General features: G+C 52.7%; 1 protein-coding gene across 1 annotated transcript in view; it reads left to right on the top strand.

The window, feature by feature from the left end:
- The window catches only part of SLC24A4 (solute carrier family 24 member 4), a 139,721-nt gene that overhangs the window by 65,413 nt on the left and 51,036 nt on the right, over positions 1 to 23,272 (top strand). The window contains exons 2-9 of the mRNA XM_008072948.1: positions 8,612 to 8,688; positions 11,498 to 11,572; positions 14,416 to 14,500; positions 15,281 to 15,384; positions 16,184 to 16,258; positions 19,013 to 19,038; positions 19,800 to 19,853; positions 21,501 to 21,643. Of these exons, the coding sequence (XP_008071139.1) occupies positions 8,612 to 8,688; positions 11,498 to 11,572; positions 14,416 to 14,500; positions 15,281 to 15,384; positions 16,184 to 16,258; positions 19,013 to 19,038; positions 19,800 to 19,853; positions 21,501 to 21,643 (639 nt within the window). The remainder of the gene's footprint in view (positions 1 to 8,611; positions 8,689 to 11,497; positions 11,573 to 14,415; positions 14,501 to 15,280; positions 15,385 to 16,183; positions 16,259 to 19,012; positions 19,039 to 19,799; positions 19,854 to 21,500; positions 21,644 to 23,272) is intronic.

Raw genomic sequence — 23,272 nt, 5'->3', positions numbered from 1 at the left:
GGAAACATGTCCTCTCACAGCTCAGGAGACCATGCATCTGTAGTCATCCATCCAGAGCTGGTCCCCATGGTGGCACTGAGGGATATTCATCCCAGGGTTCTCTCCTGGCAGTCCTTGGGTTTCCTTGGCTGGTAGACACATTACTCCAGGCTCTGCCTCCATTGCCTATGGCCTAGTTCTCTGTGTTCTTTCCTCATAAGGACACCCATCTTTGGATTCAGGGTGACCTTCACCCAGTGTGGACCATTTCAACTTCACCAATTACGTCTGCCAAGACCTTACTAACCCACTATATCTGCAAAGACCTTACTAACCAATTACATCAGCAAAAACCTCACTAATCAGTTATATCTGCCAAGACCTTATTAACCAATTACATCCGCAATGACAAGATCTTGCTAATCAATTACATCTGCCAAGACAAACCTTTACTAACCAATTATATCTGCAAAGACCTCACATTATAGACAGATCGTGTCCCCAGAAGCTCATAGTGGGTAACAGTATTTTGACATAATACTTCAAGGAGGTATTTAAGGTTAAATGAGGTCACAGGAGTGGGGCCTATCAGATGGGAGTGCTGTCTTAGTCTTTTTAAGGTTACTATGAAGGAATTCCCAAGGCTGGGTATGTATAAACAAAACAGGTTACTCTGGCTCATGATCCCGATGGCTCGAAGGTTCTAGATTGGGCAACTACCTCTGTGGGGTCTCAGGCTGCCCAGCCCATGGCAGAAGGTGAAGGGAACATGTGTACAGGTCACACAGGGGAGAGTAGGGAAGGTGCTGGGCTCTTGTTAGCCAGCAACTCTGAGAGACCCAGTAGCCTGAGAACTCAGGGCATTGATGGACTCATGTTAGACCCACCCCCATGACCCAGATACCTTCCAGTAGGTCCCACCTCTGACAGCGGGATCACACTTCAGCATGGGGTTTAGAGGGACAAACACCCACACTATGGCACCTGGTGACTTAAGAGAAGGAGGAAATGCTGTTGGTATGCCATAGAAAGGCCGTGTGGAGGGCTACTGAGTGCACAGCACCTGGGCCTCTGGCTCTGTAGGCTCCCCGGGGTGAACCTGCGAAGGGCAGTCCTACCTCAGGTCTCCCAAGCACACTTCTTCTCAGGGGACCTGACCTCTCTTAGAAGGTTCTGGAAGAAAGATGGGACTTTAAACTCCTCTTTGTGTGCTGAAGCCAGTGATTTAATTATTGTGTGACGGTATGAAGCCCAGGGGTCCCCACTGTTGTTCATGAGAGGCGTAAAATCCTCAGCAGAGTTATTTTAAACTGTGCAGTGGGGGATGTCACAATTTTTTGCTTTGGTTCCTGGCATGTGGATGGTTTCTGAAACACAACCTCATATAAGTTGCAATGATAGAGATTTGGAGCTATTTAAAAGTTGTCTTCCAGGCTTGTTTTCATCATTTCAGAAGAAACGTCAAGGCCAGGAAGGTAGAGTTATTTTTAACGAGGTAGAAAGCAGAGAGAGAGGTTCTGAAGTGGTTTTTTTTTCCCCTTTTAAAAAAGGTTCGGCTCACAGTTTATCTTCCTAAGGAGAACTGGTGAATGGAAAGGTTTAAAAAAGATGAGTATTCACCAGAAAGCACCTCTGTCAAGCTTGTCCCAATGGCAGGGGTCTGTGGGTACCAAGGAGCCGCTGGGAGATGGGGGGCAGGGCTGGGCTGGCCTGACTGTCCAGGGGCATTCTGTGGGCAGAGTACATGGTGGCTCCTGAGTGTGTCGGAGGGAGGTGAGGGATCTGGCATGTGCTCACACCATGGGCACTTCCTGGTTACCCACCTTGTGGTGGGCTTGGCCAGCAGCTGGAGTGGCATGGGTACTGAAGGAAGGTAGCACAAGTGAGGCTGAAAAGCTGGTGGGACTGGACCACATGGGTCTCAAAGGCCTTGATGGGCTTTGGTGTTAATCCTAAGTGCATGTTGAAAACACAAAGGAACAGGTAGGATAGGACCCAGGAGATGGTTGGGGTTGGCACAGTGGTCCAGCAAGAGGTGGGGGATGGAGGATACCGAGAGCCGGTCAGGAGGAGACATTGCCAGGGCCGTGTGGAGGCTTGGTGGAAAGGGGATGTAACAGTCAGCGTTCATGCCAGAAGTAGAAGCTGTCCTTCTCCCCGCACCCGCCCCCTCCTGTTCTGAGGGCTTGAATCCCAGCAGCAAGGGCTCCACCCACCTAGGACTTCACCACGTGTCCTTCCTGCTGCCATGTCCACCGGTAGCTGAGGACAGAGATCCAGTGTGGAGAGGCTCCGGCAGCAGCATCCACCACTTGAGATGTTCTTGAGATGGATGACCCCCTTCCTGCTGGGTCTTGGTCTGTTTGGACTGCTGGAGCAACATCCCATAAACTGGAAGCTTAAACAACCAGGAACTGGGGCGCTGGGAGGGGCTGGCTACAGAAAGTCAGCACAAGGGAGTTTTGGAGGTGGTGGGATGATCTGTCCCAGGGGTGCATAGATAGATGGATGGATAGATGATAGATAGGTGATAGATAGATAAGTGATAGATAGGTGATAGATAGGTGATAGATAGATAGGTGATAGATAGGTGATAGGTGATAGATAGATAGATAGATAGATAGATAGGTGATAGATAGATAGGGGATAGATAGATAGGTGATAGATAGGTGGGTGACAGGTAGGTAGGCATATACAAAACTGTATGCCCTTCTCAAAACCACACAGAACAAATTATATTATATGTAAGATAGAGAGGTTGAGAGATGGATGATAGAGAGACAGATGATAGAGAAATAAGTGATAGAGAGATAGATGATAGAGAGATAGATGGATTACTGATAGGCAGGTAGATAGGTAGGTAGATACACAACTGTATGTCTTTCTTGAAACCCACAGAACTGCATATCACACAGAACAAATTTTACTATATGTAAGATAGAGAGATAGATGATAGATAAATGGATAGATAGATAAATGGGTGATAGATAGGTAGGTAGGTAGATACACAACTGTATGCCTTTCTCAAAGACCACAGAACTGCACACCACACAGAGCAAATTTTACTATATGTGAGATAGATAGATGGTAGATAGACGCTAGATGATTGATCGGTGATAGATGGATGGTAGAAGATTGTTAGATGATAGACAGATGATAGGTAAATAGATGGCAGGTAGATAGATGATAAGTAGATGATAGCTGATAGATCTACTCACTTATATACATTTACTCATGCATAAATAGGAAGTGGCCAGTTTCACTCCGTGTTTCAAGATCAAGGAACGTGTGTGACCGGCATCCCTGGAACTGGGGAGCAATGGCCTCGGCCTCTGTGTGGTGGGCTGTGGTATAGGCAGAACTGACCTGTAAGATGCAGGGTCTATCTCAGGAGTATGGGCTCAGCATGGCCCTTCCAGCCTACCGGAACCCCAGGCCTCTCCTCCAATGTGTGCCTGTTGTGGGTAAAAGGCTCTGCTGAAAAGAACTGTGGCTAGGGCTCCCAGCCTGGGCTCTCTGCCTGTGCTGGCCGTGGCTGGGTGACCACAGGTGGAAGCTGCAGTGTCTCAGAGCCTCCTCTTCCCATCAACAATCTGGAAAATGAGCTGCTCAGGACTGACTGAGAGGCCAAGGAGCTTTCAGTCTCAAGGCGTGGCACTGCGCCATGTTCTCCCTGGTGGGCGGTGTGTTCCTTGCCCCCAGGCAGTGACCCTGGCGTATCTATCACATCACCCAAGTTTCTCACAGCCTCTCCATCATCTGCTTGCTTGTCCACCTGCTCCAGACCAGGCACATCCTCGCGACTCAGTCCCAGGCTAGTATCAGGCACATAATAAATGTTCAAGAAATGGGAATTGGCTTTCAGGATCAAGGCATTTTCAATCCTTGAGGATTTTCAATCCTCCTGCTTCTGGGGATTTGAGCAGGTGGGGCAGGCACAGTCCCTCTCAGGTTTTGTTCTGTCCTTCAGGTTTTGTTATGTCACCCTGGCTGATCTGCAGTGGCATGATTACAGCTTACCACAGCCTTGACCTGGGCTCAGGCCATCCTTCCACCTCAGCCTCTCGAGTAACTGTGACTACAGGCATGCACCACCACACCCAGCCAGCTTTTTTTTTCCCAGTGGGGATGAAGTCTCGCTATATTACCTAGGCTGGTCTGGACTCCTGGGCTCAAGCAATCCCCCTACCTTGGCCTCCCAAAGTGCAGGGATTACAGGTGTAAGCCACCATACTCAGCTGGAATTTCCATCTTGATAACCTACAACTTTCTGAATGTCTTTGCCTTTCTCCAAAGTCAAGTCGCCCTCCAAGATGAAGTGCTGCCTTGCTTGAGGACACAGAATACATCATAGTCTTACCCAGCAGATCCTGGGGAGTCCAGTGTTCCCCAAGTGGGTGCTCTATGAATAATTGGAATAAATTCATACATTTGAGAACTAGTAGCAATGCTGGCAGAAGTATGGTGGAGCCTTGAAGGGTGATGCTAATTGGAGCATCACCTGTGTAGCTTTCTGCGGGTAAATAAAGAAACTCAAGGGAGCCGTGGGGCTGCTGGGTGGTGACTGTGGGTGCTGGGGGGTAGAGGTGCTTTTCCCCAGGGCCCAGGGGTTGCCACTCCAGAGTTCAGGACAGCACTGGCGGGGAGTCCCCCCAGCTCCCTGGGCCTGCACAGAGTGAGGATGGATACGTGGAAAGAGGCAGGTACCGGAGGTGTGTGGACACCGGATGTGCCTAGGACCCAGCATGCTGGTGAACCCCCTCTGGGCATGACATCAGAGGGCAATGGGAGTGGCTGCCTTCCACCCTTCCCTCTCCCACATCCCTGGGATATGAGAGTGCTGGGATCACCAGGTTCCTTGAGCCTGTCACACCTGCAGACATGCTCTCCCCTCCCTACACCACCTCCAGATTTCTGCAGCTTAAAGGCTTAGCATGACCTCGAAAGCCTCCGCATGTGCCCTGCTGATCCTCCCTCCTCCTTTTGGGGATTTGAGCAGGCGGGGCAGGCACAGTCCCTCCCAGGCACGAGAGCCAGTAGCTCCTGATCACAGTAAGCCTGCAGGAGAAGAAAGGTTTCCCAGGAGCCTGGGATTAAACCACCCCATCATTCAGATTAAACTGGGTGTCTGGTCTATTTCTCTGTGTCTCTATCTTTCTCTGTCTCTCTCCCTCTCCTTTCTCCCTGTCTCCTCTCTTCTCTCCCTCTCTCTCTCTGTCTCTCTCCTCTATCTTTTCTCTTTCTCCCTCCCTCCCTCTCTCCTTTCTCTTCCCTCCCCCCTCTTTCTGCCTCTCTCCCTCCCTCTCTTCTTCTCTCTCCTCTCCTGTGTACTCCCTCTCTCCCTCCATATCTCTCTCTCCCCCATACCCCTTCTCTCTCCCTCCTTCCCTCCCTCCCTCCCTCCCTCCCTTCTTCCTCCCTCCCTTCCTCTCACTCCTCTCTCTTGTTCATTCTCTTGCTCTCTTTCCCTACTAGGCTGGTTTTTCCCTCTCTTTTTCTTCGCATATGGAGACTGTGTGTCCCATGGCACTGGGGACAGAAAGCACAGGAAGAGGTGAGTCTGTAAATTTACTGCACCCAGTGCTGTGCTTACATTGTCTCTTGATAACCACCAGCTTCTGCTGTGACCCTGTCATGGTAGGGGAACAGGTGTTAAGCCACTTGCCAAGGTCACATAGGTCACAGAGGCCCTTCCTGAAACCTGTGTCTACCTACTTCTTAAGCCACCATGCAGGGTAGCAGTAGTTTGAGTTGGTGGCAGGTGTGAGAGACCAGAAGTCCCACTGGGGAGCCAGGTGGTCTGCACCCTACCCCCATGCTGCCCCCATCTAGAAGATTCAACACTTAGACTGGGAGTGGCTGGTCCCAGCTGTCAGTGGCCAGCTGGAGAGGGTAGATAGATCTCTACCCACATGCAGCTTTGGTGACCAGGCCAGGGCAGACCACAAGCCACGGGGGGGGGGAGCTGTTCTGTCACCTCATCACCTTGCCTTTATGTAACAGATTACTCTGAGAGGCAGAGGGTGCAGAGGACATGTGGCCAGAGTCATGCATACTCACAGGTGGTCAAGCCAGGGCTCTAGTCTACTGTGTAGCCTGATTTCACTTGACTGGACCATCTCAGTGCCAGGGGCAGTTCCAGCCCTGGACAAGGGACACAGGGTCCCACTATGAGTCCTGGCATATAGGCAGGTGCCCCATGCTATATGGTCATGGCCCTCTTTGTTCTTGTCTGAAGACAGGACTGTTAACAGCCGTGGTGCCTGCACATGGGTTCAGGACATACCAGGGGGATGAGGGTGGTGGGTCATGGCACTGGGAGCTCTGCCATGGGCCTGCTGACTTTGCTGGCAAGATTAAAGCCATGGGTGATATCCACTGTCCTTCATGGCCCCCAGCCTGCACACAGGGAAGTAGTGCATAGTATGAGGCAGGACAGAGAGACAGGAGCCCGTTCCTACCAAGGGCAAATTCGCTTCTAGCCCACATCCCCTGCTGATGGAGGTCAGACCTGTATCCTCAGCAGTACAAAGATGGCTTGTTATTCTAATATTTCAGAAGTTTTCAGAGATGTCATTCTAATTCCCATGATTGGTTAAATCACAAGTTCTTGAGACACTGCTTTGGAGAATCAGGAAACATCTGGAATTTCCATGGCAGAATTGTCTTGATCTGCAGTGAAATATGCCAGACAGCAGCATTTCTCCCAGAGGTGAGACCTTGGCCTTGGAAAGAGAAGTCTCTCTCTTCATGATTCTCTGTCTCTGACCTTGACCTAGGAAGGGGAGTCTTTCACTTCATGATTCTCTGTCTCTGATCTTGGCCTTGAAAAGAGAGTCTCTCCCTTCATGATTCTCCGTCTCTGTCTTAGCCTTAGAAGGGGAGTCTCTCCCTTCATGATTCTCTGTCTTTAACCTTGGCCTTGGAAGGGGAATCTCTCCCTTCATGATTCTCCATCTCTGTCTTGATCTTGGAAGAAAAGTCTCTCCCTTCATGATTCTGTCTCTGACCTTGGACTTGTAAGGGGAGTCTCTCCCTTCATGATTTTCCATCTCTGACCTTGGCTTTGGAAGGGAAATCTCTCCCTTCATGATTCTCCGTATCTGTCTTAGCCTTGGAAGGGGAGTCTCTTCCTTCATGATTCTCCATCTCTGTCTCTGACCTTGGCCTTGGAAGAGGAGTCTGTCCCTTCACAATTCCCTGCCTCTTACCTTGGCCTTGGAAGGGGAGTCTTTCTCTTCATGATTCTCTGTTTCTGACCTTGGCCTTGGAAGGGGAGTCTCTCCCTTCATCATCCTCTGTCTCTGACCCTGGCCTTAGAAGGAGAGTCTTCCCCTTCACAATTCTCCATCTCTGACCTTGGCCTTGGAAGGGGAATCTTTCCCTTTGTGATTCTCTGTCTCTGCCTTGGCCTTGAAAGAGGAGTCTCTCTCTTCGTGATTCTTTATCTCTGAACCAGCAGACTTTGAAGCAGATCTGCGTTCTTAACTGACAGCAGTAATTCTATTTAAGAAGTTTGATTACAAAAAAGAGAGTGTAGTGAGAGAAGTAAAAGGAGCCATTTTTCATGAAATGCTGCTTGGTTCAAAGTGGGAACGTTTTCTGGGTGTCTGGGGAGCTGGTGTTTTCTGCATCTTCCTGGGATAACTGGATCTTAAAAATCAGAAAAGTGTACATATAAGGGAGAAAACATTGTTTTCAGAGGTTAAGACCAAATTATATTTACAGGGAAGGGTTTTCTGTCCTGGAAGTTTATTTAACAAACATTTATAGAGCACCCACCATGAGTCAGGTGTCATACAGGTACTTGAGGAGTTTGCAAGGATAATAAAAGTGTTCTAAGGATGAGATGATTGTTGTTTTTGTTGATATTTTACCTTTGTTTCTTCGGTTGATTGCTAAGGTCTATTGGGAACCCACTGGTACCAGGGCTGACCCAGGAATGGAGGGTGTTGTCATGTACAGGGCTGTGTGACTCCCTGCCTTCTGGAATCTTCCGGTCTAGCTGATGTGCCAAGCCTTCATGGGGATCTGGGGTGTCTCAGTGGGGATTTGTAGAAATGATGCTCATTTATGTATGCATTTGGTCATGAAGTGCTCATCACTGGTTGTTTTGAATGTATGGGGGAGGTGAGTGGGCTATTCCTCTGTTACCCATGAACATCTGAGACAGACAAATGCTCAGAGTGGCTTGGGGGAAAGGAGGTGCTCAAACCCTGAGCACTTGACTTGGATTGTTTCCACAATTTGACTGTTATAAATCATAGGGCTGTGGGTGTTCACAAATGAGTCTTTGTGTGAATGTGTGTCCATTTGTCTTGGGCATGCACTTGGAGTAAGATTGCTATGTCTATGGTGGCTCTTATTGTTTGGTGATTGACTCTAAGGTGCTAGAAGATCTATGGGTGATCCAGTTTCAGCATCCTTTCCCGAGAGAACTGGTCTGCCCTGGACTGAGAAAGTGCTAGTCCTCTCTGTGCTTAGCACAGCCAGGTGGGCTCTGTGGACTCCCAGAAGTCAAGGGAGGCTTGTTGGGAGGCCTGCCATCAACTCTTGCATGGATTCCCAAAAGTAAGGAGAGGCTGGTTGGGAGGCTCTCGGTGAATAATGCTCTGCATCTCTTGTCTTGCAGCAATCCATGAGTTCCCCACAGACCTGTTCTCCAACAGGGAGCGACAGCATGGAGCCGTCCTGCTGCACATCCTTGGTGTAAGTGGCCCCATGCATGTTGCTGACTCCCAGCTTGCAGAGCCGTCTGTGTGGGTGGCAGAGCTGAGTGCTTCTGGGTCTCCTTTCATCGTTATGGCCCTTCCCCACAAGGAGAGCAGGTGCAGGCCCATTCTACTCGCAAAGACGCAGTGTCTTCAGTGTGTCAGGTGACTCCAGTTTCATGCAACTCATAACCCCAGAGCCAGCACAAGGTGTGGGTCTTTCCTGCGCCCATTTTCTACTTTTATGAGTTAGGGCAGTGGAACCTGCTCCAGATATGTAAGTACATGATGCTGCACACAGTGAACCCTGTGGATACGGGCTCTCACCGTCTGACTGCTCCTGCATTTTACCACCTCTGCATCGCCACTCAGTTGGTCCTGACTTACAACAATGTCACTGATGATTTTCAGCTTCATAGTGATACAGAAGTGAGGTGATTTGGTAGAAACCATACTTAGAATTTTGGGGTATTGGCCTTTTCCTGGGTGAGTGCTATGCTCTCCAGTGCTGTATTGCTGATGACCTTGCCTGGCCATGGGCAGATGTGAGTGCTCTGAGCATGTCAGGGAGGGAGACCAAGCCAGGGTGCTTGGTGGGTCAGATAGATTCAGCTCAGTTCTGACTTATGGTATTTTCAACTTATGTGGGTTTGTGAGTCGGGGAGCTTCTGTCATTTAAAACCTTGGTATGCATCTTCTCAAATGCCCTCTGTGTTCAGATGTACCTTATTGACACATGGTGGCATTCAAGTGGTCATCCCAAAAGGAAGAACAGGTTCAAATGATGTTCATTGAGGGGTTTGCAAGGATAATAAAAGTGTTCTAATAGGACGAGATGATAGATTTTTGTTGATATTTTTTGTTTTTGTTGATATTTTACCTTTGTTTATTCGGTTGATTGCTAAGGTCTATTGGGAACCTACTGGTACCAGGGCTGGCCCAGGCATGGAGGGTCCTTCTTCTGTGCTGGGATAGGCAAGTCACAGCCCCAGTAGGGTCTCCCAGCCACCTGCTTTGTAAACAAACTTTTATTGGAACACAAGCACTCCTGCCCGTGTCTGTATCATCTATGGCTTCTTCTGTGTTTCAGTGACAGAGCTTAGTAGGTGCATCAGAGACTCAAGGTCCACAGAGCCAAGAGTGCTCACCCTTGGCCCTTTATAGAAAGTCTGCTGACCATTGTGCGGTGTGAGGGAGTGAAGATGGTCAAGGGGTGCTTCTCAACTTTGGATTATCCACAGCAGACTTTGCCCCGATCAGCTTTCCAGTTGGCGGCACCTGCTTGTGTGGTCAAACTCAGCCAGCACTCATCTTTGAGAGAGACAGTCAAGAAAGTGAAATCTGGAATTCCCTTGTAGATAGTAACCATGTGAGATCAGTGAATGAGCAGAGCTTAGTGAACAAGACATGCCACTGTGGAAGTGAAGGTTGGAGTGAGGGTGTGGCGTGTGCTGAGTCACAGGCCCTTTGCTGTTTCTACACTGAAGTTACGTTCTTCTAGCTTCCCTGGTGCTTCTGGCACATTGAGTTCCATGTTCCCATCTTGGCACAGCTGAGACAAAACTTCAGGTTTTGTTGAACTTGGGTGTGCCTTGGGAACTCTGAGGACCCTTCAGCACAGGGTGACTAGCTGCACCAGAGAACCGAGTCCTGTCCACTACCTCTTCTGACAAATAAAGTTTTGCTGGAATCAGCCACATGCGTTCTGAGGCTGCTCTTGTTCGGATAGCATAGGAGTTTCCAGGAACCATCTGGCTGCAGAGGCTGCAGCCTTACTATCTGCCCTGTGTGGCCATTCTTTCTCTTTTTCTGCTCTGAGTTAGTAGACAGGTGTTGACCCTTCTTAGAGCTCAGTAGGGCCCTGGCTCAAGAGCCAGGCTGGCCACAATACTCCCTGGTTCCTGGGATGGAAACTAGGTGTTGTCTTGGCCTCTCTTTCCTCTCTGTGTTTCTGGGCACATCAGAGGAGAAAGAGTCCCCTTGGCCTCCAGGAGGTGGTGTTGGTGGGATTGCTGTAGTGTGGACTGAATCTTGATCCTGAGCCTCAGAGTGGGGTCTCACCCTTTCTCCCTGCCTTATCTACATGTGCTGTTGGTTTCTTTTTTGCCCTCCCTTCCTTCTGGGATCAGCTGTCTGGAAGCACTCAAGCCCCATCCTTGAGGGTTTTGTGGGGGCTTCCATACATGGGGGTGACAGCACTCACTGGTGAGTGAACAGTTCAGCCTTTGCCGCCAGGTTGGGGATGCGGTTGAACAACACTCTCCTGCCTCAGTCTCTCTGTGACCAACCCCGCCTGAAGCTGCAGGGGTTGACTGGCCCCAGTCACCATGAGCACACATGTGACTGTCCAAGGGCTGCAGGAACTGTGTCCGGGAAACCAGACAGAGGAGAAACATTTCTCATCAAGTCACAGGATCATGGGGTGGAAGGAACCTGGTGCCCCAGGGCCTGAGTTTAGTCCCCTCTATCGCGAGTGTGTTATTTCGCCTCCTTGGGCCTCAGTTTCCCCATTTGCCAGTGAAGGGATTGGGGAGCAAAACTCTATGGTGCTGGAGTTTTCCTCTGTGCCCAGCTCTGTCTGTATGGTGGGGGTGTCCCCTGGCAGCCACAGCAGGTTCCCTCTGACCTAGTGTCCTTTGATCCAATGCCCCCTAACCCGGTTCCCCCAACTTGCTGTCCCCTGACCTGGTGCCCCCCAGCCTGGTGTCCTCTGACCCGCTGTCCTCCAGCCTGCTACCCCTCAATCTGCTGCCACCTGACCCAGTGCCCTCAGCCAGTGTGCTGCCAACCTGCTCTGTCTCCCACAGGCTCTATACATGTTCTATGCCTTGGCTATTGTGTGCGATGACTTCTTCGTCCCATCTCTGGAGAAGATCTGCGAGGTATGTGGGAGGGAATGTAGGACTCCTTGGGAAGCCTGGGTTGGGGTGACTGAGGACACCTGGCGTAGTATAGGTGGAGAAGACAGGGTCGGCAGGGGGCGCCAGTGGGCTCACTGAGTGTTCAGCATCTGCCTGTGCGAACACTCACTGGAACCCATGGTGAGTGTGGGTAGACTGTATCCTTATGGAAGAAAAGCTCCCAGCATGGACTTCTTGCCCGTGGCCATCCAGGTAGTCTCAGTGCCAACCCCAGTGTGGACTCCTTGCTCATGGCCACCCAGACAGCTATGTGTGTTGAGCTGGACTCCTCGCCCCGGGCCACCCAGACAACCTCACGTGCTGACTCCTCCTGGTGAGGGGCCCTCACAGGCCCAAGGCTGCGCTGCAGCCATTCCCACCACCAGGGCTGGTGGCCAGGAGCAGGTGGGCGCTGAGTCCATGGAGGTGGGGGCTACCGTGCAGGAGGTCCCGTCCCGGGCTTCGGCAGTGTGTGTTCTGCTGGGTTCTTCTGCTGCTCCTGGTTTCTCCACCCATGAGCCCCATCTGCCCTGTGCTCTGCCTTCCTCCTGGCATCTAGTTGAGAAGGGAGTTCAGCCTCTGCTGTAGCACCGTGTGCGGCACTCCCCACCACATCCTGTGGAGCCTCGGCTTTCAGGACCTTGTCGCGGTGGGTGTGCAGCTGGGAGCACGGGAGTGGTGGGTGCTCCCTGTGACCTCCCCATAACCTTCCTGCTATTATGGTGAGTGTGCAGCTGGGAACCCAGGCATGGCTGGAGCTCCCTGTGACCTTCCTGTGACCTCTCCATGACCTCCCCATGACCTTTCTGCTGTCATAGTGGGTGTGCAGCCAGGAGTGCAGGTGTGGCAGGTGCTCCCTGTGAAGCTTCCTGTGACACTCCGTGACCTCCCTGCTGTCATGGTGGGTTTGCAGCTCCCTGTGACCTTTCTGTGACCTTCCCATGATCTTCATGTGACCTTCCTGCTGTCATGGTGGCTGTGCAACTGAGAGCATGGGGTGTGGCAGATGCTCCTTGTGACCTTCCCATGACCTTCCCTTGACCCCCCCCCACTGTTATGGGGGATGTGCAACTGGGAGTATGGGTGTGGCAGGTGCTCCCCGTGACCCTTCTGCTGCTGGGTGAGCTCATGAGCTGGTGTCCCTACAGAGGCAGCCAGGTTGCTGAGGACCCGGGCTGGCCAGACTGTGATGTGGCGGAGGAGTCAAGGCTTCCCCTCAGGCCCAGCCACATGTCTGACTCTGCTGGACACTGGTTAGAGAGAAATGGAACCAGGGGCGGGGATAACACAGGCAGGAAATGCCCCTGGATGTCTGTGCAGGGTCCATTGAGGCCTGTGGGGGAGTGCTCTGGGGACACAGTGCTACAAGATGGCCCTCAAGAAGGACATACCACTGACCCTTACTGAATACACACCCAGGTGCCACTGGGAGACTACAGCAGTGGGGTCAGGGCTCTGCCCCACTGGGGTTGACAGGAACCCATGGAAAGGGGTAGCTGGCCCAGGGTTACCTGCGGGAGTGGTACAGGCATCCCTTGGGGTCACTGTATCCCTAAGGCTAAGAGTCTCAGCCCTATAGGGAGGCCCATGTGAGGGACTCAGTGAGAGATAGCAGAAGATGAGGGAGAGACCCAAGGAGACTTCATGGACGAGATGGCAATGGTCCAAACTTTGTAAGTGGGAAGGAGTTCAGTGAGCAGAGAGGGAGGAGAGGGTATTCCAGGCAGGAAGAATGGCCTGGGCAGTGGCGGGAGGAGGCAGGACAGGAGGTGCCTGGTGTGGCTCTTGTCAAGAGAGTTTGGAGATTCTTGGGTGGCAGCATCTGTGAAACCTTGCCTTCTGGCAGGGTTAGGGTGGCCAGGTGCTGCCTTGGGCATTGGTGCTGCATCCCCACCCAGCTTTTGAACCTCCTGTGTACCCCAGCTGTGGCTGACTGACTGGTGACGGGGGGAGGGGCATGCTGACCTGGGGCTCCTCCATGACTCAGAGCCCAGGGCTGCCCCAGGATCCTTTGGAAACAAGGAACTGAGTGCTGTTCTGAGGGGCCAGCTGAGTACCACAGCTGGGTGCCTTTGAGTTGGGGTTCAGGTGACCCTGGGTCTCCATGGGGTCTCCAGTGTCCAAAGCCCTCAGCACTATGCTGGCCCAAACATGGCCTCGATGAACAGAGTGAGCCCTGGCCAGGAGATCCCAGCTTGTTCTGGGCTGTCTCGGCCCTGGGAGCAGAACCTCTGAACCTCTGTGGGCCTCCCAAGTTGAGCTTGCTGTGGAGGGGCCTTCCAGGGTGCAGGACCATCTAAGTGTGGGGCCCCTGGATCCCACAGTCATGGTATTTCAGAGAAACCCTGGAACCCAAAACCTACCTGGGAGGGGATGGTCACTAGACTGGTGTGCCCCTGTAGAGCGCCACTGTGTACAGACCAGCTCTAGGCATAGGATCCCAAGGTGAAGAGGCCAGCCGCTACCTGTGTCATTTGGGGCAAGGCAGGCATGGACTGTAGCTCCTCGGGTGGAATTCGTGTTTATAATGAAGAGTCCAGCCTGGTGCGTCCGAGGGGAGCAGTCGGCTCTGGAGGGACATGAGGCAGATCATTCCAGAGGCATTATATGGTCTAGTGCTTAGAAGATGAACAGAAAGTAGATGGGTGTGGAGGGCAGAGGGTTTGGAACTGGAGGCCTGGTGAGGCAGGTGCTCAGTGTCCTGGGGAAGGCTGCAGCTGAGGAGCCTGGCACTGGCCTTGGCTCGGCTCCCTGCTCGCTTCTTGACTGTTGGGGTCTCTGATTACTGTGTTCCCGCCACACAGCCCCGGTCCCTTCTATTTCAGAGACTCCATCTGAGCGAAGATGTGGCTGGGGCCACCTTCATGGCTGCAGGAAGCTCGACACCTGAGTTGTTTGCCTCTGTCATTGGTGAGAAACCCCCACCTGGCCAGGTCTGGAGAGAGCCCAGGCACCCTGAGCAGTAGGGCGTTTGCCAACACCAAGCCTCAGTTTTTCCCTCTGTAAAATGCAGGAGTTAGGAAGGCCACAGTGGTTCAAGCCTGCAATCCCAACACTCTGGGAGGCTGAGGTAGTAGGATCACTCGAGCCCAGGAGTTGGAGGCTAGCCTGGGCAAAATAAGGAGACCTCATCTCTACAAAGAAATCACAACATTAGCCAGGCACAATGATGCTTATAATCCCAGCTACTTGGGAGGCTGAAGCGGAAGGATCCCCAGAGACTAGGAATTGGAGCCTGCAGTGAGCTGTGACTGTGCCACTGCACTCCAGCCTGGGTGACAGAGTGAGACTTCAACTCAAAAACAAAAAACGGGAGTAGGAGAGACAGAAAGTAGATTGGTGTTTCCTTGAGACATGGTGTGGAGTGCGGTGCTCAGGGTTCTAGGACTTCTTTTCAGGTGATGAAAATGTTCTGCATTAGAAAGTAGGTTGCACAATTCTGTGAACAGACCACACCCTCTGACTTGTACACTTTAAGTGGGTGAGTTTCACAACATGTGGATCATCTTGATAAAGCTGGGAGGACTGGAGCAGCTGGTCACAGGGGTGCATTCCCTCCCCTACCGGCCCTGCCATCTTCTCAGGCACTGGCACACAACCAACTTCTCTTACTGACACACAACCAACTTCCCCGTGAGGGACCACTAAGGAAGGGGTGCACTGGGGCCAGGTTCCTGTCTCTCTCTGCAGGCGTGTTCATCACCCATGGGGATGTCGGCGTGGGTACCATCGTGGGCTCCGCTGTGTTCAACATCCTCTGCATCATTGGTGTGTGCGGCCTGTTTGCTGGTCAGGTCAGTGGTTCCTCCCCAGCCTGGGGACGCTGCCCCAGGTGGGTGTGCATCTGTGACAAGAGGTCAGGGCAGCATGGGGCCCCCGGGGCCTGCCCTTGCTATGCCCGTTGCTCCCGGGCTCTGAGCTGCTTCCACCTGTGTGACGTGGCTCCTGGTACTCCGGCCACCTGCAGCTGTCTTGGGTCTGGGACTCCAGTGGCCGGGCTGCCTGGAGAAGAGTACTCAGTCCATGCAGTGACTGTGAGACACACCTACTGTCACTGGCCCTGAGCAGGACTCCAGAGGCTGTTGGGCCCCAGCCCAGCCTTCCCAGTGTGGGGATGCAGCTGGGCTTCTGGGGATACCCCATTAGAGGCCCTCAGAGCTGCAGGGGGATGTTGGACTTGACCCCAGAGGGGTGGACATGTGAGCGAGGCCAACCTTGCTGAAGGGGGTGGAGTTGGGCACCCATTGCACCTGCTGGGTGGCTCGGATGGATGAGGCGGATGCTCACTCATCTGCTGGGGGGCTTGGGTGGACAGGGCAGGTGCCCACTCACCTATCAGGTGGCTTGTGTAGATGGGGCATTGCCCGTTACACAAGCTGTGTGGCTCAGGTGGACAGGGTGTGACCTCTGCATCTGCTGTGACACGTATGTGGTTGTGTCCTTGGCGGGCAGGGGCAGTTGTGCATCACTTGAGAGCATTGCTTGGTCTGTCCTGTTCCTGGAACATAACCAAGAACGAGGGAGCTCTGGAGTGAGAGGGTGCCTGAGGGATCTCCCTCCTGCCTCCCAGCGGTGACAGTCTCTGTCTGGCAGGTGGTCCGTCTGACATGGTGGGCTGTGTGCCGGGACTCTGTGTATTATACACTCTCCGTCATTGTGCTCATTGTGGTAAGTTGCCCCTACCCCTGTGTCGGATGAGTGGGACTCTGCAAGGGCCTAGGACCCATGCCCATCTCTCCCCAGCACTGCAGCCAGAGCCCTTGCCACTCCCTTAGTGGGGGAGCCAGCCACTCACTGTGGTCCCACTGGTCACTATGTCCCCTTTCCCCAAATCCTCAGACCTGCCTTTGGTGATCAGGCAAACCCAGGGACTCCCTTGAAGACAGAAAGGCCTTGAGAACACCTGTCCTGTGGCCCATGCTGCAAAGACTTTTTTGAAAGGTGGAGTTGAGGCCAGGATTTTAAGACCACCTGGGCCATATAGCAAGACCCTGTCTCTACAAATTTTTTTAAAAACATGTTATGGTCTGCCTGGCCTGTCCTCCCCTGCCTCGAAATGTCAGAGACCTCTGTTGGGTTGCAGAAACTAAAAACTCCCTGTGAATGTTCCAGGCCCCCAGGGGATGGCCCCTCTCCCCAATCTGGGGTGCCCTTCTGCAGAGCCTTGAGTTTGGAGCCTCATGGCAACGCCTGATCAGTGGTTCACTCAGAAATGGCTCCCAAGGCTGCTCCTGTCACTCATCAGAACAGATAGGAGAGGCCCAGGTGGGAGGAGGGCCCAGTCAGGGGAGGGCCCCTGCTGGTGGAGGGGCCCCAGCCAGGGGAGACAAACTAGCTAGGGGAAGGGGTCCCACCTGGGGGAGGTGGTCTAGCTAGGGGAGGAGAGCCCAGCCGGGGGCGGGTCCCACCTGGGGGAGGTGGTCTAGCTGGGGGAGGAGAGTCTAGCCGGGGGAACGCAGTCAGGGGAGGGGGACAGCCAGGGGTGGGGACCCAGCAGGAGAGGGGACCCAGCTGGAAGAGGGGTGCCCAGATGGGGGAGGAGAACAGCTGGGACAAGGGACAGCCAGGAGGGGAACTGTGGGCCCAAGTCCAACAACAGCCCTCAGCTTACCCTGCCACCACCTGCAGGGACCCTCATGTCTCCAAGGTGAGATTGGCATAACCCCCACCTCCTGTCCATGCCAGGCTGGGGGTCGAGGCATCCTGCCCTGCACCACAGAGGCAGCATCTGGTGGTGTCATGTGCTGGAGATGCCGGACTGCCAGTGGGCAGCAGTAGTGTCCCCTTGGGAAGCTGGTGTTCTTGCCCACACCCACCTCCTTTCAGATGTGCCAGCCAGAGACCTATCAGGGTTTCCAGAGGGGATTCAGAAACCACACACACCCTGACACATGCACACACACACATACACATACATTTATACACATGGCCACACACACATATACCCATATACACACCCCATACATATATACACACACATACACACACACAACAGAAGTATATATACATACACTCACATACATATATACATATACACACACACCACACATATGCACACACATACATACATATACACACCATAACACATCTCTATACATATACACACACACCCTATACACACATACACTCACATACCCACATACATATGCACTCATGTACATGTATACACACATACATGGCACACACACGTATACACACTCCATACACACATATACACACATACCACACACATATATACACATATACACACACATATACACGTATACACACACTTCATACACACATATACACATACCCTATACACACACCATACACACATACACATGCATATGCACACATACACCACAACACATGTACATATACATATACACACACCTCACACACATATAGGTGCCACACATACGCACATATATATGCACATACATGTATACACATACATAGCATATACATATATACACACATGCACATATATTCACATAGATGAGGGGTGACCTGAAAAAAATTGGAATCATCTTTTAGAGAGCAGGCCCCTTGTAGACAGGCTTCCCCCACTAGCTGAGTATTCTAGGAACCTATTGGTTTTATCTGGAAGTTTTGAGAAGATTGTGTCACAATTTGTGGAAGAGACGTCCTGAGCTGTGGCAAACAGGTGATTAGTTCTTCCAGCAGGACAACACACCTACCCACACCACACAGTGTTTAAAAGTTTTTGACCAAAAAACGACATGACCCCTGTACCCCACTCTCCCTATTCACTTGATCTTGCCTCAAGCGACTTTTTGTTTTTTTCCTCAGTGAAAAAGTCCTCAAAGGGAAATGTTTTTACCAATATGGAAGAGATCAGACAGAAAACGGCAGAAGCACTAAAAGGCTCAAAAACTATTTTGAGCAGTGGAAAAAGCATCCTAATAGGTGTATTATATCAAACTGAGAGGACTTAGAAGGTGACTGAAGTTTAAACATGTAAGAATAAATACACAGTTTTTTTATACACAAATTCTGGGTTTTTTTAGGTCCCCCCCATACACACACACACACACACACACATCATACACATATATAGACACATACACCTTACACACAAGCATGCAGGCATAAGTAGCTATCTCTTCCATCTGTGAGGTGTCTGTTCTGTGATGAGGAAGGCTCTGCCGAGTCCCCAGCAGCCCCTTGGACTACTTGAAGCGCAGGCCGCTTCTCTGGGGACATGCTAGACCGGGACACAGGTGGCAGCATCCTGCTGACCCAGGCCTCAGCTCGTGTGGAGATGGGGCACAGAGATGGTGGGAGGCCCACTTGTGGTGACATGGAGCTTGCGGTGACATGGAGCAAGGTCAGGGCTGGTTCTGGGGCTCAGGGTCTGCACCAGTGCTTCCTCTGGAGTAAACCTGTGCCTTCCACCCTGTTTCTTTTGTCTTCTAGTTCATATATGATGAAGAAATTGTGTGGTAAGTGTTCATTCTTCATTGTTCTTTTTTGTTGCTGTCATTAATTTCCGGTACCCTTGTTTGTTGAGTTTGCTAGATTCTTCTTACAAACATAAGTTACTAACTTGTGAAGGCGAAAAGGGCATCATCCGAAGTCATCAGATGAGCTGGGGGTGGTGCTGGGCCATTGGGAAGTCCTGGCTCTGCTGTCTAGGGGGTGCCCCTCGGGCATGTGGTCATGGTACCCATGGGCTGCACACAGGAGAGTAATCATGGCACATCCTAAGGGGATGCCGGGTGCCCAGGTTCTCCTTTCCTGGGAGACCAGGTGTCCCAATCGCTCCCTTCTTGGGAAGCTGGGAAGCCCTGCCTTAGCCTTGTGGACCTCAGAGTCAGAAGAATCCCCCAGCCTGATCTCACTCAGTCACCTGGGGAATTCTGTTGGTGAGACAGCCACGGGTTGGTCATCTCTCCTGAGTGCCTGGGTTCTGACCAGGCCCTGGGACAGAGGGCTGGAGACACCCCATTCCTTTCCCCTCCCACATCCTTATAGAGAGGTGGAGACACCCCATTCCTCTCTGTCCCTCACCCTTCAGGGGAGTGGAGACACCCCCTCCCCCCTGCATCCTTCAGGAGGGGTGGAGACACCTGTCTTCCCCTCTTCTCCCTCCTCCATCTTTCAGAGGAGGTGGAGACCCCCTGTCCCTCTCCCCCTCCCAACCCCTTGGTCCTGTCTTCACATACCTCGCCCCCTGCTCTAACCCATCCCTTCTCTCTCTGAGGTGGGAAGGCCTGGTGCTCATCGTGCTGTATGGGTTCTACATTCTGATTATGAAGTAAGTATTCTCTCATCCTGCCTGGCCACCTGGCACCTCATCCCACCCTTGATCCATGAGAGTGGGAGGAAGCCTCTGTCCCCTCCTTGGCCCCAGGTCCCTGAGTGACCCCCCTGGGGACAGATAGAGTGGGAAGAGATGATCAGACCCTTGGGGTACTGTCCAGACCCAGGCCAGGGGCATGCTGGGGGCAGGCACATGGACTGTGAGGTTGCTCCCCAAACGAGTCCCACACTCAGGCCTCCATCCGCTCTGCACGAGTAGTGTCACAGGCCCCAGGGGAATGGCTCCACCCACTGACTATTTCATGAATCTTCTGATAATGTCATGCCACCCTTCTGAGAAAGCTGGGAGCCTGACCTCTGCCCCAGGCTTCATAAAACACCACTGCTCAAAGTCACTGCTGTGCACAACCAGGGGTTCAAACCTGTCCAGCTTGTATGACCTTGAGCCCTCCAGACACTGCCCAGACCATCTCAAAAACCCCTGTGAGGAATAGTATTCACTCATAAAAAAAAACCATGAAGTTCTGACTGGCTACAGGGAGAACCTTGAAACTACCATGCTGAGTGAGAAGCCAGTTGAAGAAGGCAATGCTATTGGGCTCTACCCACATGTGGGACCTAGAGAAGTCTGCTCCTAGAGATGGGATGCAGATGGGAAGTCGGGGGGAGCCTTGAAATCACCATTCTGAGTGAGAAGCCAGTTGAAGAAGGCAGATGCTGGCAGGCTTCGCCCATGTGTGGGACCTAGATGGGCTGGCTCTAGAAATGGGATGCAGAGGGGAAGTCAGACAGGGATGGAGTGGGGGCTGCAGCCCTCTGGTGAGTGGGGGCTGCAGCCCTCTGGGTGAGGAGGGTGTTGTGGAAGTGGCGGTGGTGGCTGCATGGCAGGGTGCCCGTGAGCAATGCCGCTGAGTGTCCCTTACAGTTGGGAAGGGTCAGGATGGCTGACTCTGTGACACATGCATGTGCTTTTCTGCCAAGGAAGAGAAGGCCTCCTGTGCAGGAGCCAGTTCAGGCCCCCCTTACTCCCTGTCCACCACAGGCATTAAACGGAAAGCCCACGCTCTGGGGTCTATGAGGACATAAATCTCCTTGTTTCTAGAAGACCTCTGTAATGCTTTATGAAACGATGAAACGGCAATAAACTGTCAGACTGTGAGAGAACTGTCCTTAAATGATGTCTCCCGAATGCCTTTCGGAGAGGAGCTGGCCCAAGGGTCCCTGAGACAGAGCCTCCTTCATTGGGGTGTCAGTGCCAGCCCCATGCAGCCCTCATGAGCAGGATTTACTGCTGGGGATGGGACAGGCCGGTGACGCCCTATCTAGCCCTTCCTGGAAGTTGGGCTGAGCTTCCTCAGCACAGGCTTGGGAGTGAGCCTGTCCTGAAGCCGGCCTCGGTGGCTCTCTTGGGTGAAGGGTCTCTTACATCCCAGGATACCCAGCCCCAGGAGGTCCCCCAGACCACACACTTTTTCCAGGCTCCTGCTGGGAACCAAGATTCAGTTAACAGCCAAGGCTTCTCCTCCTCAGCCTACCGCTCTGACTGTGCTGAGGGTGCATACAGGAATGGGGTGTGGCTTAGCAGATTTTGCCTGCCTGGGAGTGGTCCTGCCTGCTCTGACCTCCTACTCCCCTGCTCCAGGTACAACGTGAAGATGCAAGCCTTCTTCACTATCAAGCAGAAGACCATTGCCAATGGCAACCCAGTCAGCAGTGAGCTGGAGGCTGGTAATGATTTCTGTGACAGTCGCTATGATGACCCTTCCATGCCGTTGCTGGGGCAAGGTAAGGCTGAGCAGACAGGAGGCCCCCTCTTCTCTCCCATGTGCACACACGTGCACAAGGCACGCATGTACACGCACACACACATGCAGGACACACATGTAAACACACGTGTGCAAAGCACACACAGTGTAAGGCGCACACGTGGACACACATGTACATGCACATGTGGTCAGAGGCACACGTGTTCACAAACACAACCACTCACATGTACACACATATACATGCACAGACACACGGGCACACACGTGCACACAGGCACACATACATACATACAGGTGCACACAGGCAAACAAATGCACGCACAAGCACACACATGCCCATGTGCACACAGACACACACGTGCACATACATACACATACTGGCACACACTTGCACGTGCACACACTTGCACAATACATGCACACACATGCATGCACCCAGGCACACACTGTGCCCCCAAATAATCATTCTTTCACCTTTGGTCAAAGTCACGCTGTACAAGGAGACTCAGCGTCAGAGGCATTACTCGATTGGCTTGGCACAGGCAGGGGAGGGCGCAGGTAGATGCAGTGGGAAGGAGCCAGTAGTCACATCCTGGGGTTCCCAAGCCTCTGAGGATGGCCTGAGCCTATGGGCTGTTCAGAGATACAGTGTGTCCCTGACCGCTGAAGGGGTGACAGGACACTGAGCACATGGGACAGCCCAGCCTGGGTTTCCCACATGCCAGCCGGTCCTTGGGCACTCTGTTCCAGAGAGAGCACTGACTTGCAGGCTGGGAATAGTCACCCAGGAGAGGTATGCCTGCAGAGACTAGGCAGACACCCAGGTCAGTCACTCGCCTAGGAATGGGGGGCTTTGGGCCACCAGGCCCTGCCATCTTTTGCCAGATTCCCCCAGGGCATCCTCAGGAGCCTCAGTGGTCACCTGTGACCAAACAGTTCCCTGGGTATGGCTGCCAGGCAGGTAGCACCACCCTTCCCAGGACTTGGGCCAGGCGCTTGCAGTTAGAATGGTCCAGTGTGCTGAAGGCCCCCAGCTGCTAGTACCTGGTGAGTCCATGGGCTTTCCCCTTCTTCCCGTGCCTGGGTAAATCTCACCCTCTTTTGAGTCAATTCACCTGTGATGTCAGTGGTGCCTAGGTGGTCTCCAGGGGACTGTGGACCCATGTTGGGGCCCTTGGAGTTGGAATCTGTATTACTTGGTAACGGCTCCAGGGTGTGTGGCAGGGAAGCGGAGACAACCATCTCCCTCCTCCTCCCTCACCCTTCAGGAGGGATGGAGACACCCTGTCCCCTCCCTATCCCTCACCCTTCAGGGGGATGGACACACCCATTTCCCTCACTGTGCCTCACCCTTGTGGTAGTGGAGACACCTCTTCCCCTTCCCATCCCTCCCCACTTCAGGGGGGGGTGGAAAAACCTATACCCCTCCCCCTCCCTTATCCTTCAGGGGATGGAGACACCCATCTCCTTTCCCCTCCTTCCCCCTGTTCAGGGAGGTGGAGACACCTGTCTCCCTCCTCTTCCCTCACCCTTTAGGAGATGTAGACACCCACCCCCTCCCCTACCCTTCAGGAGGGTAGAGACACATTTCCTCCTCCCCCTCCCCCTTTTTCCTTTCGGAGGGACAGAGACACCCATCCCCCTCTCC

This window comes from Carlito syrichta, unplaced genomic scaffold (assembly GCF_000164805.1).
Source record: "Carlito syrichta isolate Samal-C Ts95f unplaced genomic scaffold, Tarsius_syrichta-2.0.1 Scaffold315561, whole genome shotgun sequence".
In the NCBI taxonomy this organism is placed as follows: domain Eukaryota; kingdom Metazoa; phylum Chordata; class Mammalia; order Primates; family Tarsiidae; genus Carlito; species Carlito syrichta.
Note: the sequence above shows the minus strand (reverse complement) of the source record. Positions and strands in the feature narration are given on the sequence as shown.